This window comes from Leuciscus leuciscus (assembly GCF_965113295.1).
Source record: "Leuciscus leuciscus genome assembly, chromosome: 15".
Lineage (NCBI taxonomy): Eukaryota > Metazoa > Chordata > Actinopteri > Cypriniformes > Leuciscidae > Leuciscus > Leuciscus leuciscus.
Window position 1 is genome coordinate 34900755 of NC_138739.1, and position 16832 is coordinate 34917586.

Below are 16832 nucleotides of genomic sequence, written 5' to 3' on the forward strand. Positions count from 1 at the left end.
TTCAATGCTCTAACTGAGGGAAGGAGGTTGTTCCCCAAAATCTCGCAATACATGGCCCCGGTCATCCTCTCCTTAATATAGTGCAGTCGCCCTGTCCCATGTGCAGAAAAACACCCCCAAAGCATGATGCTACCACCCCCATGCTTCACAGTAGGGATGGTGTTCTTGGGATGGTACTCATCATTCTTCTTCCTCCAAACACGTTTAGTGGAATTATGACCAAAAAGTTATATTTTGGTCTCATCTGACCACATGACTTTCTCCCATGACTCCTCTGAATCATCCAAATGGTCATTGGCAAACTTAAGACGGGCCTTGACATGTGCTGGTTTAAGCAGGGGAACCTTCCGTGCCATGCATGATTTCAAACCATGACGTCTTAGTGTATTACCAACAGTAACCTTGGAAACGGTGGTCCCAGCTCTTTTCAGGTCATTGACCAGCTCCTCCCGTGTAGTTCTGGGCTGATTTCTCACCTTTCTTAGGATCATTGAGACCCCACAAGGTGAGATCTTGCATGGAGCCCCAGTCCGAGGGAGATTGACAGTCATGTTTAGCTTCTTCCATTTTCTAATGATTGCTCCAACAGTGGACCTTTTTTCACCAAGCTGCTTGGCAATTTCCCCGTAGCCCTTTCCAGCCTTGTGGAGGTGTACAATTTTGTCTCTAGTGTCTTTGGACAGCTCTTTGGTCTTGGCCATGTTAGTAGTTGGACTTTTACTGATTGTATGGGGTGGACAGGTGTCTTTATGCAGCTAACGACCTCAAACAGGTGCATCTAATTTAGGATAATAAATGGAGTGGAGGTGGATATTTTAAAGGCAGACTAACAGGTCTTTGAGGGTCAGAATTCTAGCTGATAGACAGGTGTTCAAATACTTATTTGCAGCTGTATCATACAAATAAATAGTTATTTGCGAGAAGACCACCATTCAACCCGAAAAAAGTCATATAACCATTCCAATGACTCCGAAGCTGTTCAGTTAAGGTAAATTAAGCTAAAAAAAACCTGAATAGTTCACCTTTAAAGTCTGTGTGAACCGGATGTTGTGACCGACTTTACTTCAGTTTTGTGACATTTTCTGAGTGAAACAGAATATTGAATGAGAAAAATAGAGGGCGTGGCTTGTTTTTTCCCATTGGATATTTATTGAATCTAGAAAAGTAGGCGTTCCCTTTTTTGTGTGTGGATAGACTTGCACGAATGAATTGTTCATCACTAGGCAAGTAATGTGCGCTAACAAAGTACTGTAAATAAATAGGCTTAATTTTGATTTCACGCCGACTTTACGAAACCATAGCCATAGTCATTTCTGAATGAATATTCTGCCATTTGGCTTGTTTTCACAAAATGCTATAAAAAACATCAAACCAATGATAAATTTAACACTTTTTATATTTATATTAAAATAGCATTATTACATTAACAATAATTTCCATCAAAACAAATAACAATTAATTACTCTTTTATACCTTTTATAAATAAGTTACGTAAAAAGCCAGAAGAGAAATGCATCATTTACAAACAGTTATTTTATAGCTTTACAAGATTCCAGAAGCAGTTGAATGCACAGACGAACATTTGGGAACAGCAGGCATAAGATAACAGAGCACTCCATACCGCCCCCTACAGGATGGGAGTATTTCACTGTAACCTCATTACGGCTAAACACAATCTTCTTGTTTTCATATAAATATTGAATTAGGAACTATTTGACCGTGCATCTACCAACATGCGAACATTTAGTGCTTTCAGCACTTAGTATTTGATAATCTCCAGTGTACGATATTCCAGTGTTTTTGCACTAATTAAATATTGTGCATTATACTGAGAGATCCTTACAAGAAAGTACTGAGGCGGTACCATGGTATCAGATTGATTACCATATTCAAAAACCTTGGTATATATATATGGTACTCCAAAGTACTTCAATGAATACCATCATATTACCATGGTACATGTTCAAAAAACTGCTTTGTAAGTGCTTTTACTCCTCGATTTCATATCTAGCCAGCTGATATTTTGCCATTTAATAAACTTGGAGTGTTTAAGTAGCTTGAAAAATGTACAGATTATACGTTTTGAGATGAATTTGTAAAAGTTATTTGTATTTTATACTTTTCTGGAAGTCCTGAGCTTCATTTTCCCAGTTGTTTTGCTCTTTGAGAGTCCAATTCAAAGTCCTCACATATATTCCAGTTTCAACTTCTTCCATTTGCTATTCCAGTAGTTCCTCCAGTGGATAACCACAACCACCAGTGGGTCTACATCATTCATTGGCAATTGAAGGCTACTTTGACTTTCCCCAAGTATCTAATCACTGATTTGAGCCAGACCCTTGGCCAAACAGTGGTTCAAGTCAATATTGCACCGCATTTGGCAGTTGTTGAGCTGAATGAAGCGTATCTGGCAGACCGTAATTGTGTTGTGTTTTTAAATACGGTCTCGCTATTTGGCAGGCTGTGTTTGTGTCTGTATGGAATCCCTTTTAAGTCCACGCTCACAGGATATCCTGAGTACGGCCAGCTCCCGTAGTGCGAAGATTGCAGAACTGGTGGCCTCCTACGACTGCAATGGCTAATGGGAAATGTAGTTCATGGGAGCTTATTTGGCAAAGATCAAAGACATTTCCAGTTATTATAAAAGATTTCCAGTGTGTCTCTGCTATATCCTGTGTGTCTCCACCCTGACTCTCAGCTTTGTGGTTGCTCCTGGGCCTTTGGCAGCAATTCAGAGTCTTTGGTCTTCTTCAGGACATGACCCTGTTAGAGGATAGATTGATTAGATTTCACTTTAAAATGTAAAAGTTTGGTGAAAGCTGGAGTGTGTCATTTCTGCACCACTAATGCTTTCAATCTGAATTGCAATCTATTGAGTGTTCTCATCCAACGAGGTCTAAAATTCTCTCTGGTGACTCTAGTTACACAGAAATGACACAATTCAGCTCCAAATCATTGTTAATTAGTATGTTTCAATAACCATACTATAATATTAGCATTACATTATCATCGCTCTCATGGAGGCCTTGCTCATCCTCTTCCGGTGTTTCCGCCGTCGCTTCCGCGGGGGCTGGAGAGGGGGTGGAGTCTGTGGGGCTGAGGGGATGGTGGGAGGAGTGTTCGGCACTATGGGATAATGAAGAAAACAGAAGACAAATGGAATGCGTTAGCCTCATGGTAGCCATCATATTAGCATCACATTACTTTGTTGACCCTTGACTTTATATGCTACCTCTGACGTTAAAGAAATGGAAAGAATAACAGGAAGCATAAGTTACTAATCAAAACAGAATGTGTACAGACACACACACACACACACACACACACACACACACACACACACAATGACTCGATAGACCAGGGGTCTCCAACACGTCGCACGCGTGGCCTGATTGGAGGAAGCTCGCAAAGGGGCCGTTCACATATCATGTGTTTTGCGCGCTCAAGTTCGTTATTTCAAATGTATGTCTCGCTTTTTCCGGGCGCAGCGAGATGAAAAAAAACGAAACTTCTCAGAATGCTGCAAGCGCACCGCAGGTCATGTGACAAGAACCAGCCAATCAGCTTCACCCTTTCCTTAACAACATTGAAAGCTCAGTCAACATGAAGGATTGGGGTGAACCCAAACACTACAGGTGTTTTTCTCTTCTCCGTAAATAAATCTTGTAGCAGATCCATTACTAAAACTTCTTTGTCGTTGTTGAGAGCACGGTTCATGGTTGCATAGCAACACCACACGCCAAAGGAGAGCAAGCGCTTTTGCAAGAAGGAGAAAGCAGCGCAGCCACGCCTTCCACGCATTTTTACATGCGATATGTAAACGGCCAAGACGTACTTTTCATCTAATCAGAGTGAGCTAATATAGACCGGTGTTCCACCCCCTCCAATGCAAATCAAGTTTGACATATATGCAGTGAGGTTATTATTTTCATTTAACCTATTTATGAACATGCAAATGTAATTACAATATAACAAAAAAACTAAAAGTTTCAATAAAGCAAGCAAAGTTAGCAGGAGTCTCACAGAGGCACAGCATGCAGCGTAGGTTTCGTTCTGTGTGAAAACATGACGGAAAGGAGAATGCCGAGACACTCCTTTAAAATCTGGACATCATTTTTAATGTTATCATTTTTTAATGTTTATGTAAACAAAAAGTGCATATTAATGCTAATTTTATTTGTTATTGTGTTGGTTTTCGACATAAAACTTGGTGAGTTGATTTCATTGTGTAGTATTAGTACTTTTTGAACAGGATTCTGTGATGACCGTGATCATTTTGGTCACTATAATCATGACATTTTCATACCATTTCATTATGATGTACTATAAAATCAACTATAGTTATATAGTGTTTTTACAGTATAATATGCAAAGTACTATTTTCCATAAAAAAACTGTAATCTCTGATTCTGTTCTTTTCTCTGACATTAAAGGGTGACATATATAGGCCTTCAAAAACTCTTTTAGGTCTAAAACAGTTTGGATAAGTTGTTAATATGAGAGTTATGAGACCTTATTTAAGAGATTTCAGTATTGTATAACATGAGTAGCTCTCGGCCACTTTCATTTTTTTAAAGTAGCTCTCAAATGAAAAAAGGTTGGAGACCCCTGTGATAGACGAGCTAGACACTGACCTGTTTTTTGTGTGCTTGTCTGTTGTTGGCTAACTGCTTGCGTTGTATGTTGGTGAAGGTGATGGTGTCCATGGTTTTGGTGACGAAGATGATGTTGTGTTTCTGGCTGCTGCTCCCTTTCCTGCATATTTTGATTATTTGCTTCTGATTGGTGGTGGTGGTGGTGATGTTTTCTAACTTCTGATTGGTCAGAGTGATGACTTGGCACTTCAGATAAGCCGCTGGATTGGCCGATCACCTCAACGTGGCTGTAAGTGCGACTAAAAGTGTCTAATTGGCTACTGTGTGGCATGCTGTGCCCTGATTGGACGGGATTGTGGGTAGCATTGTATTTTGGTTGATGTGGTGTCGTTTTATCCTGTGGTTGCTGTGGTTCTGGCTGTTGATCCTCTTGCAGATGTCTGTCGTAATGCTGTTGTGTCTTTTTCGTCATGTTGTCGCCACTGTGTTCAGATTTCACCTCCTCAGTTTGTGTTGCGTCACTCATCATGTGTGGATCTCCTAATGTGGTTTGTCTGGTGGGAACATCTCCTCCGCTCACATAAACTGCTGTGTGTGTGAGTGTATGTTGGTACGGGCTTTGTCGGTAGCCCTGTGTGTGTGTGACGGTGTTTTTGGACTGCCATTGTAGTTCCTGACTCTCTTTATCCTCCAAATGGAGCCTTTGATTATGTTTAAGTTCGTCATGGCGATGTAGTTCCTCTTTTGATTGGGTCTTTGGTAGCGTTACTTTAGGGTGGAGTCTGGGCGGAGGAAGAGGTGTGGTCTGGAGCCGTGGGCTGAGCGCAGAAGCGCGTAATTGACAGCTACAAGTCACATGGTCCTCCACGGGTATGACAACCTTCTCATAGACTGGTTGTCGGTTGATATACTGGATTTTCGTCATCTAGACAAACAAAAAGAGATATTAAAATAATGCTAACCATTAATTTCTGAACACAAGAACACGGTTACATTTCTAATTAGATTTAACAATTTTTATGTTAGCATGTTGCTAAGCTAACAATGCAAAACACTAATAAATACACAGTGTAAATGCATGGTAGAATAGTCCATTTCTAATTAGACTCCACTAATTTCATGTTAGCATGTTGCTAAGCTAAAAATGTGATACACTAATTACAGTGTTGGGGAGTAGATAACTACAAGTAGCGACTCTACTAACTAACATTTTCAGTAGCTTGTCAGTAGCTCAGTGGCTTTTAAAACAATGTAGCTTTTTCAGTGGCTAACTACTTTTTACAGCAAGTAGTGGTTTATCGCGACCAAAAGCTACACTTCATTTAGCGCAAAGGATTGAAGCAGCACAACGTCATCTTCTTATTAGATTACAAACTAAAATTGTGCTTTTCTGCCATCTATTGTTTCATCGCAAATCTTGTGGCTTTATGGTTATTGAAAAGAGATCGTCTGATGATTATGTAAAGGAAGTACAGGAGTGGGTTGATATCTCAGATGAATCGACTAGTAAACGTTACACTAGTAAAGGTTTGTATGTAAAGGTTAGTAAAAGTTTGCAAGTAATTTATGCAAACTATAGATTAAAACACTATTTGCGTCGAAGGCTTCAATCACATACAGTCGAATAATAGCCTTTGTAAATTGATTAATTATCCTGCTTTATTGCACTCTATATCAAATGTTTATTTTATGATAACCCGCCGTAGTTTAATCTGTCCCAGCACAGCTTTAGCAAAGCATCTGTCATTGATTCGTCAATCTGTCATCGGTCTGCGCTTATGACACGGCATAAAAACATACATTTTGGGTAAATAGCGTATTTCTAATTAGGCTTAACCATTTTCATGTTGACAAGCTAAACCTATAATACACTAATGAGCATAAAAATATACAGTACACATAAATATTGGGTAAAATAGTGTATTTGTAATTAGATTTAACCATTTTTATGTTAGCATGTTGCTACACTAACAGAGTGACACACGGATAAGTATACAAATGTAGTACACACAAATACTGGGTAACCGTAAGATACTACATTTGTAACTAGTTTTTTTATTGACATTTTAAGGTATTGAATTAAATATAAGTACATTTTTCGTTTTTCGTTTTAAAGTTCCCCTGTGGTGAAAATCAAGCTTTTAATGTTGTTTGTATGTCTTTGTAAACCATGTTCAAATTCATCAGTCAACACCATTTCTGAGTATTTTCTCTATAAAACTGCAGTGAACTGTTTGAAATCGCAGGTGTTTTTGATGTCACAAACTATCTTGTAACCAATCAGGTCAACGTGTGATTGTCAGTGAGTGGATCTCTGAGCTGGTGTGAGTGAGTGGAGGCGGGGCTAATTTGCATATTCATAGAACCGCTGTTGTTTGCCGTTGTTCAGAAAGGGCTAAAAAGTCATTACAACTGTAAATGTTGTAAAGTTGCATATGAATACCTGTAAATGTCGTGTTTCCATGATGACTGGCACGCATTGTACAGTGCGTGTGTTACAGCAGCCTGAACAGCGCTGCACTTCCACACACGGAGGCCATAACAGGAAGTTGGCGTTCCGTCGGTCCAGCATCGCACGGGTCACTTCCATAACTTCTGTTCTCACCTTGCACATGGCCTGCTGTGCCACCTGAACACCTGTGAGAGGGATAGAAAAGACACTTAACGTTTATATCATTCCCACATTGCAGAAGCCAACCTGGATGGAAGTTAGACAAACCAGACTAACAAGACTACAGACACACACTATAATTCACCCTCTCAGCTCTGTCAGAGTGTGTTTGTGTGTACAGACTCAAGGCGCACTTGACTGAAAGTGAGCACTCAGAGAGAGAGAAATAGATCGAGTACATGTGCGAAAGAAGCGTGGGTGGTAAAATTGAGCTTTGAAACTTGTGTGTGTGTGTGTGTGTTTGAGGGTGACCTAAGGACATGTGGCGAGACAGGACGAGACAGAATCAATCATAGAGACGCAACAGCAGACTCCAGGCTCATATACGCACATCTCACACACTCGCACAAACACACAACAAAGCCACAACACCATTGTGGAATGGAGATGCCACAGTGTCTGAAAATAATCGGCACAGACTGGAAATACATTGAAATTTGCAAGAGGACAAAGATGAAGAGACGGGAGTGTGGAAAAGAGACAAAGAGAGGAAGGGAGGGAATGCTAGAAGACTTACTAAGGCTTCTGGGAAGACGTTTGTGTGTTCCGTTAGAGTGCATCTCACTCTCGGGTATCTCATCGTCTTCCTCTGAAAATGAAAGACAAAACGAAGGAGTGATTAAAAAATATTAAACATCGTTCAGCAATTTGGGTAGTTAGTTGACTTTAGTTATCTTATAGTTATCTATATAGTTATTGTTCTTGATGCGATCAGGCCTTATGTCTGGTCTAGGAATGTACAGATCTAGATATTTTTTTTAAAGAAAGACTGGGTCTTTTTGCATCTTTTTTTTATCAGGATGAAGGACTAAGGACATATATTTTCACCTGTTGGAGAGATACTGTAGTTACGTAGTGTAAAAATACACCCACTCAGACAGTAGTGAAGTGACCAATCACAGTCCGCTTTTTTCATATTACATTATATATACGCTGTTTGTTGCCATGTGAACCTGTACATATGACTGCAAACCTGCATTTCAGTTGCGCAACTGTGCTTTGTCTCTGCGTTTGTTTGTGTCTCTGTATGTCTCATACTAAAGACCTGGAGTTGCCCTTTGAATCCTCTTGATTCCACTGTCCTGACTCCTGACATCTTGCCGTAAACCTGACCAAGGCCTGTCAATCTACTGTAGTGAGTGTAATGAGTGACTGGTATTGTAGTCCTCGTAGTAAGGTTCAGAACATTGTTAAAGCTGGCTATAACGCACACACACATACAGAAACAGAGGATTCTGGTATAGGGAACAATAGTGTAGCCTTGTGTTTGTGTCCCTTCTGTAAACTTAGAGCTGGACTGGGCTCAAGGTCACTGCTATTGTGCCTGTGAGGGGCTATACACGGCCCGTTCATGTAAATATTACCATTATCCACATGCATACACACACACACACACTGCATTCCAGACCCCTCACTCTTTCCTGCTTCACCTTCCCACTTCAGCACACCCCAGAAAACACACACATTCCACAAATGACGAGAAGTTCACTTGTTTGAAGTAGTTCTGATATGGGGTTTTCAATGACTGGTGATTATATGTAGAGAGTAAGGCAGCCAACGCACGATAAAAAGCCAATATGTAGGCTAATAGAATAAATAACTATGCAACCAAATATACCATGCAACCAAATTTCATAAGTGTCATTTGCAAGGAGTATAAAGTAAATGTCTATAAAAAATATATATATATATTATGTGAATTTGGCAATATCCAAAATCCTTGTCCTTGTGGGGAAAACAGCTTATAAATCATACACAATGTTTTTTGAAAATGTAAAAATGCTAAATGTTTTCTGTGATGGGTAGAATTAGGGTTAGGGTTAGTATAAGGGGACAGGATATACAGTTTGTAAATAATAAAAATCATTGTCCCCATAAAACATGAAAACCCAACGTGTGTGTATAAGTGTTTTGTATGGGATCTGTTAAAGGTATGGGATCAGCTTTACCTACGGATTCTACGTCTAGAAGTCTCTTCAGATCATCTACGGATGAGATCGGGCTGTTCATCACTAAATCCACCAGAGATGGAGGAAGAGGGTCACCCTTATGAAGAGAGAGAGAGAGAGATGGTCAAACAGGTTTCTGAACAGACACTCACCTGTCTGGGTCAGAATTTCAATAGCATACACGCATCCATGTCTAGCCGACGTATTCAGTGCAATAACAGACACCTGGCTGAGCACAGACATACGGCACGTGTTACAGAGAGCATGTGTGGAGAGTCGCTGTCCTTTATTAAGCTGCATTACTCATAATCAGGTCAGTGTGTGTGTGATGTGGTCAGTGTCATGTGGCCGACACACAATGGGAAAATAAATACATAAATAAAACATATTGCCATAACCAACCATCAATTTTTCACCTCCACACAGAGTTCCTTATATATATATATATATATATATATATATATATATATATATATATATATATATATATATATAATTTACAGTTAAATACAGTGTACTGCAGTTCAGACCATTTACAAACAACAATTATGCTATTATTAATAAACTCATTAAAGGGAATGTCATGAAAAACAAAGTTTGATATACTTTATATATAGACAAGTGATAGATATGTTTTTCAGGCTGATTAATCGGCTGATATATTGTCTGTTTGGCAATCATCTGCAATAGTAGTTCCCCTTTGGGTTTCAGTTGGCAGTTGTCACGCATCGGCATAAAATCATCGGCCACCAGGGTCTCTAGATCAGTGTTGCTAAGTCTGTGGTTTTCCCGCAGAATTGGGCTACTTTTACACTGTTCCCTCGGGTTGTTTTTTTAGTCGAAGGGTTGAAGCCCTTGGAACTATATTTTTACTGCCAGAATGCAATTGTTTATCCCCCGGAACGCGCTTGGGCTATTTTTGGCAGTGATTGGGCAGGTTTTGAATAGCATTTGGGCTGGTTTTGTTACGCAAAACTGGCAACCCTGCTGTAGATATTGGCATCAGCCGTTGAAAAACCCTTATACCATGATCCGTCTGAATACTCGATTCTGATTGGCTGGAAGATGTGCAATAAAACCGTACACAGAAACATTCAGGAGCACAGACTTGTTATCAACGCTGCCCCGCGACTTTTATCAAATAGCTTTACATTATATTTCTCAGCAACGAGGGGGTTACATCGCTATTCTAAAGTAGTTAAACTCACAGCTTCATTGTTAATAGAGAGAGAGAGAAAGAGAGAGAGAGAGAGAGACTCCAAACAGATGCAGGTAAGCATCTCTCTCTCTCTCTCTTTCGATAATATCTCTATCTCTCATCTCTCTCTCTCTCTCTCTCGATAATATCTCTATCTCTCATCTCTCTCTCTCTCTCTCTCTCTCTCTCTCTCTCTCTCTCTCTCTCTCTCTCTCTCTCTCTCTTTCAAATAAATGCTATAATTCATTCATTCGATTAAATGTAATCTTACGCACTGCTTTATCTCTGTGTCTGATTCAAAGTGGGCAAAATATGCTAGATATAACTGACGGAAATAACCGTCAATTTTACCCTTCTGGTCTGCGATGCAAACATCAACTTTAAGTTGTCAATGTTGGCAAATGACCATGGTATAAGCGCGATAATCCACGGCTAGCTGTGCATTAAACGATTTTAAAGAGGTGGTTGATTATGATTTCACTTTTCTAACTTTAGTTAGTGTGTAATGTTGCTGTTTGATCTGCAAAAGTTACAACGCTCAAAGTTCAAAACAAAGCGAGATATTTTATTTTACAGAAATTGCTATTTAAAGACTACAACAAACGGCTGGTAGAGACAACACGACATTCCTCCAGGGTTAGTGACATCACAAACCCTAAAATTTACATAAACCCCGCCCCCCTGAACACGATTTATTGATTATCAAGACAGAATATGCTAATCAATGACTAGAAGATAACAACACATAAGCTACATAAATTCATCAACTATCCATTCAGAAATGTTGTCACTTCTTCTTGAGTCTCTCCATCTTTCTGACTCCGGTTTGAACATAGAAGGCTAAACTTTTTTGAAATTTTTGTGCATGTGTGTAAGGTAATCCAAGTTGCTGAATATATTAACATATAACAGCCCACGTTAATTATGCAAATGTGACAATACAGTCTTACAACAATTCGTAACTATTTTGATATACCAAGAGGTAGGTTTATAAAGTGAACTTCAAACTTTGTACGAAATTGCACACTTGCAAAACAGCAACATTTTCTTGTGCAATCAGGTTGGAAAGTGAATGCTTGTATGCCAGATAGATGTTTAAATGTGTGCGAAATGTATAAGAAATCTATTCATAACTCATAACTTATGTGATGCATTCTCAATGTGACCACAAGGGGCACTATTACTAGACCTTCTGTAGCCCCGCCCCCTTTCTGTCTTCCGGTTTTTATGTCCAAAGCATGAAAGGAGGATCTTACAGCTTTATGAATGAACCGCTCGTTTTAAAATCTTCCCGGTCTACTGACATTTGTTCCACTTCAAACGTTACAATGCTCATGATAACTTTCATTAACTCTACAATAAATAAATCCACTTCAATAGCTAATTACTCTTTGACAGTGATGCCATAGAAATATACAGAGCCACCTTCAAAACTGAAGTTCAAACACAATATTCTAAAGATGGCTGCACGCTTGTTTCTCTAGTGCATAGGTTATATAGGGTCATTAATACAGTCAGTTATGTTTTTCAAGTCAAATACAGTAATGGCGGAGTGACAGTTTGAAGAGAATATCACTGAGCAAACAATCATAACAAGAGGATTTACATATATATATATATATATATACCCCTCAGGTCCTACTTGCCCTACTCTGTGCGGTCCTTGAACCCGGTTCTCCAGCGAGGGAGGCGGGCGCTCTTATCAAGGAGGCTAAAGACTTCAGTCTCTAATGACAGTCTACTATTACTCCGCAACATACAGAGCCTTAAAGGTATAGTACCAATAAACTTATTAATATAAGAATTGGGGGAATGGGGTACAAAAACAGTCATGGAAAACTAAATTATGACTGTATCTGGTGCAAAAATCCCCCTAAGCGGCCGTTCACACCAAGAACAATGACTAAAAAGTTAACCGTAATAATAACTAGTGTCCAAATGCACAATAACGTTCAATTTATTATAAACATACTGCAGTTTTATTGTCCTGCCACTTTAAATGCTCAAGCTCTTTAGAGTCAGGTAGATTCTGATTGGCTGTCAATATTTGTATCATTCATCAGCTGAACATTTTTTTTTATTCTTAAAGTGATTACAACGATATCGTTCCTCTCTGTCACTATCGTTATAATTGTGGTGTGAACTCTGCGATGTCAGAGTGAAACACACATAAACTAAAGCAGTATATCACCCACTGTCAAGTGCATGTGTGTTTAGCGCTGTAACGTTTACTGAACCCATTAGGATGACATCACTCCCATTTGCCACATGCCATAATGAATCATGGGATGCAGGAATGCCAATAGTTCATCCAGGGGAAAATTGAGGAGGAATGGGGTATAATTATCGACCTGGATTGCTATTCACACACACACGAAACTTTATAGGCCGGCCACATGGCAGTCAGCCATTACTGAGTTCAGACATAAAGAAATACTGTATCCATGGAGTGACACCCACACCTGCACATACACATAGGTCGAATAAACAAATGTATTGAAAGGAGGATGAAAAGAGCGGGATTTAATTTTTTTTTAAAGTCTGAGCAAGCTTCAATAATCATGCTTACATAGAGAGAGAGATTAAGTTTTATATGAAAGGATAAGCACAAGCACAATAAGGTCGATCCATCTTCCATTTTCCAAACCTGAGTCATTAATTCAATGCACATCTGAGCACGCTCTTCTCAGGTGTTCGGCTTTCATTCGCTCGAATCCTGAGTCATGTCTGCAAAAGCAATTTTTTTTTTTTTTTTATCCCATGGGCTGTGACACGCGCCTAATGAGAGCAACCCAAAGCCCAATCATCTTATGTGATTCTATCCACACGTCTGTACCGTGCCGCCTAGATTATTCCTCTCTTATATAACTTAAACACAAGACTTATGATGCATCAGCTGGAGGACCAAAATCCCATCAGCTGTGACCTTATAAACTCCGAATGGAGGGCTCTGTTTTAGAGGGCAGGCCTAACATAAGGTTTGTGTTTTTTTTTTTGTAAGTTTGGTGATGATGCAATGGTGATATTCAAGAGACGGATTACAGAAACATCACAATGGGGATTTAGGTTTTATAGTGTGTGTGTGTGTGTGTGTGTGTGTGTGGATGGCAATTGATGTACATGTAATAAAGACCTTTTCATAAAGGTCAGCTCAGGACACATATGTGAGAATATCTGCAACCCAAATCAAGATAAAAACACTAAAGCGTTTTTAGACAGTTTTTTTTTCAGTTGAGACGCTATATGTGTTATGATACGGAATATCCGCGGAACTGTTACTAGTATCCGATTTTGCAAATAGTTTGTTTCTGAAAATAAATTTTTTTCACAAAATGTGACATTCTTGCTCTATCACAAGTTTTTGGTTGAAGAGATGTGCTTGTTGTTGTCATTTGTTGTCATTGGACAAGCTGGATGTGGCAATTGGTCAGTGTTGTATTTGTCCCGCCCCTCCTCCACTGTGATTGGACGGATGAGTAAAAAGTGACGAGCGCTGTTTTACCCAAAGTTGAACATTCTTCAACTCTCAGCGACTGGTAAAAAAACAGTTTAAAAAAAATTGCCGCTTCCATTGAAAGCAATTGGAAAAATACGAGACTTGGGAAAAAAAAAAATGTTATGGTGGACACATGGCCTTAGGCTCTGAGCGCTTATTTCACGCTGAACACTAAGTGCTCAGTGTTTTTTACTGGTCGACGAGAGTTGAAGAATGTTCAACTTTGGGTAAAACAGCGCTCATTACTGTCACTTTGTACTCAGCCGTCCAATCACAGTGCAGGAGGGGCGGGACAAATACCATACTAACCAACCATCACATTCTGCTTGTACAACGATAACAAACGACAACAACAAGCACATCTCTTCTTCATCCTAAACTATTTGCGACATCAGATAACAGTTCTGTGGATATTCCGCATCATAGTATATAGCATCTCAACTGAAATGCAACTGGACTCAACCTTCTCAAATGCCCACAGCAAGACGTTTTCAGCAGAGCATTGGCTAACTTTGATGGACACATGGCCTTATACAGTAGGAGGCGCTATGACATCTTCTGAAAGAGTACAGAATTTTTAAATAAAAACACAGGCGAAAAAGAGGCAGAAACAAACAAGCAATAGAAGCATGGCTTTTGCACATGTAAAATAACATGATTAGCCTAAACAGCATATAAATCAAAACTCCCTAATGTTACTGAATGTTGACCCAGGAAGATGTGTAGGACTGTGAAGCTTTGAGGGTGTTGATGGACTCAATCTATTCCATCTATGTTTTAATCATCGTTCTGAATACGATCCGGAAAAAGTCTTTGACAAAACAAGATTTTCTCAGCTTTTTGTTCAAAATGTTGCATTTTTTGTTACACTTAACCACATTCAAGCCTTGATCAATATAAAAGATCAAATTAAATAAATGTAGAATAAAAGCATAACGCTTTTTCCAGTCTGGAATCTGGATATTCTCGATAGGCTATTACATCTCAAATTTGGGAAGATCGCGATTCAGATCATGGATCGTGATTGTTTGTTATAGGATCGTGATATGAAATTTTGGGAAGATCGCCCACCTCTAATTTGAATACAGAAAATGTGCACTATCCATTGATGGGGCAGCCAAATATCAACTGATATATAGCCTACTGTTTTATTTTGTATTGTTACCAGGATTCCCACACCAATGAATGCCTATATGACTTGGACTACTGAATAAGCATTTTTTTTTTATTCAGACTGACTCACTAATGAGTAATTTATAGAGATTTGCGAATCGGTCTGATTGTTAAAAAAATAATCCTCGTTAAAACCTTAATCAGACTCCACTATGACTTCTGATTAAGTTGTCGAAAATTTTCTATTTTGACGTTTAGTCTGGAAAATACAATTTCAAGTTCCACTCATAAAAATAAAGTTTCTTTATTGGCATTATGGTTCCATCAATAACTTTTAACACCCATGGAATGTTCACATTAGAACGGATCACTGAAAGGTTATTTGAGGAACCAAAAATCCCATTATTCTATGGCATCACTGAAAGAAAAATTAACCGTTATGACCTTTATTTTAAATTGTGTACAGAGCTTCTATAGGAACTCGCAGGACTATTTTCATACGGCTAACGGCGTACTGTCGTGTTAAATGGACAACATAATTGGGGTTTAAGCCGTGACAGTGATGCTCTTGGACTGAGTGATGGTTTTGGCAGGGGAGCATCTGGGAATCCATCCAATGCACATTAATGCTGGCAACACGAACTGTGGATTTGTTTGAGTTTAGAATTGCAGACATAAACAAATACAGATAGATTAAGCATCAAATCTAGTAGAGTTTCTCTGTTATCGGGGTCCTCAAGGGTGGGGGCCCTCCACTTTGGGGCCAAAATACGCAGTCAGGCGTGCTTATGAGGGCATTTGTTACAGTTTGCTTAAATTTCATCCTCGAAATCAAGACAGTTAAAATTGATCTCTGAATGCAGCTATTGTTAAATGAGACATATAAATTAAACTCCAGCAGAGACAGAGAAACCAAGCGTGACGTCAATCAGGTGAAGCTTACCTGCGCGCGACCAGACCGCAGGCACGCCGCGAGCGCCGCGAGCACCAGCAGCAGAAGCCGCGAGCTCATCATGCGCGCACATCCAACTGTCTCTCTCTCTCTGTGTCAAACACACACACACACACACAGTCGCTCTCAGCTGCAGGAAAGTTTATTCCAGAGGGGTTGAGTCACTTTGAACACCGCGCCAGCTGATCCCTTTTGACATTTAACGCCGTATCCGAAATCTCCAGTGTGGAAACGAAGTGTTCAAGTCAAAAATCGCATATTAATGATATACTTGAAAGAAAAAAACTCCACTTCAGTTTAAAATATCAGCTTTAAATATCCAAGCAAAATATGTCCAGTGTGTTGACTCCAGAAAATAGCCCATGCGTAACTATTCCAGCGCTGCAAGTGTGCAACTTTCCCTAGTAAGTAGGCAGCGGTTGTGCGCGTGCTATAGCGTGTTTCTCAGGTGCATTAATGCCGCGCTGTGCACTTCGCTCTGGCTTCAGCCTTAAACAACAAACCCCGCCCCCTTGCGCTCTGATTGGCTCTCTGCCCGCTAGAGGCTGGACTGATGCTTCCATATAAGGCAAGTGATTAGGAACGATTCTGCATGTATGAGGGTGTCTCGCTCTTCATACATGACCTGACATTCTCAAACTGTGACTTTTATTTGAAGAAAAGGCAACAGTTTTCCCACAGCCACCTGTTCTGTCTTGTTTCACTGGAGGTTATAGCAAATAGTTGTGAACTTGGGAGTCACACTGATGACACTGGACAATCCAAACTGATGATGGTGATAACATATATGTCTGAATCTCATGGAACCTGTCAATAATGTGTCTGGGTTATATTTCACCACAAAATAATAATAAAAAA

At 39.6% G+C, this 16832-nt stretch overlaps 1 protein-coding gene across 3 annotated transcripts; it reads right to left on the reverse strand.

Annotated features, from left to right (window-relative positions):
• Positions 1-1378: 1378 nt before the first annotated feature.
• pdgfba (platelet-derived growth factor beta polypeptide a) lies at positions 1379-16430 on the reverse strand (the record flags this gene model as incomplete). Of its 3 annotated transcripts, XM_082137881.1 has the most annotated exons (7): positions 15966-16430; positions 9216-9312; positions 7784-7855; positions 7039-7232; positions 4635-5520; positions 3003-3126; positions 1379-2763 (listed from the first exon to the last, which is right to left on the reverse strand). In XM_082137881.1, exons 1-7 carry the CDS (start codon positions 16035-16037, stop codon positions 2751-2753), a joined length of 1458 nt encoding a protein of 485 aa, XP_081994007.1. In that variant the 5' UTR covers positions 16038-16430. The 3 variants fall into 3 exon arrangements, with proteins under 3 accessions (XP_081994007.1, XP_081994009.1, XP_081994008.1); XM_082137883.1 differs by lacking the exon at positions 15966-16430 and having other exon boundaries at positions 9220-9312; XM_082137882.1 differs by lacking the exon at positions 1379-2763 and having other exon boundaries at positions 2999-3126.
• Positions 16431-16832: the final 402 nt, after the last annotated feature.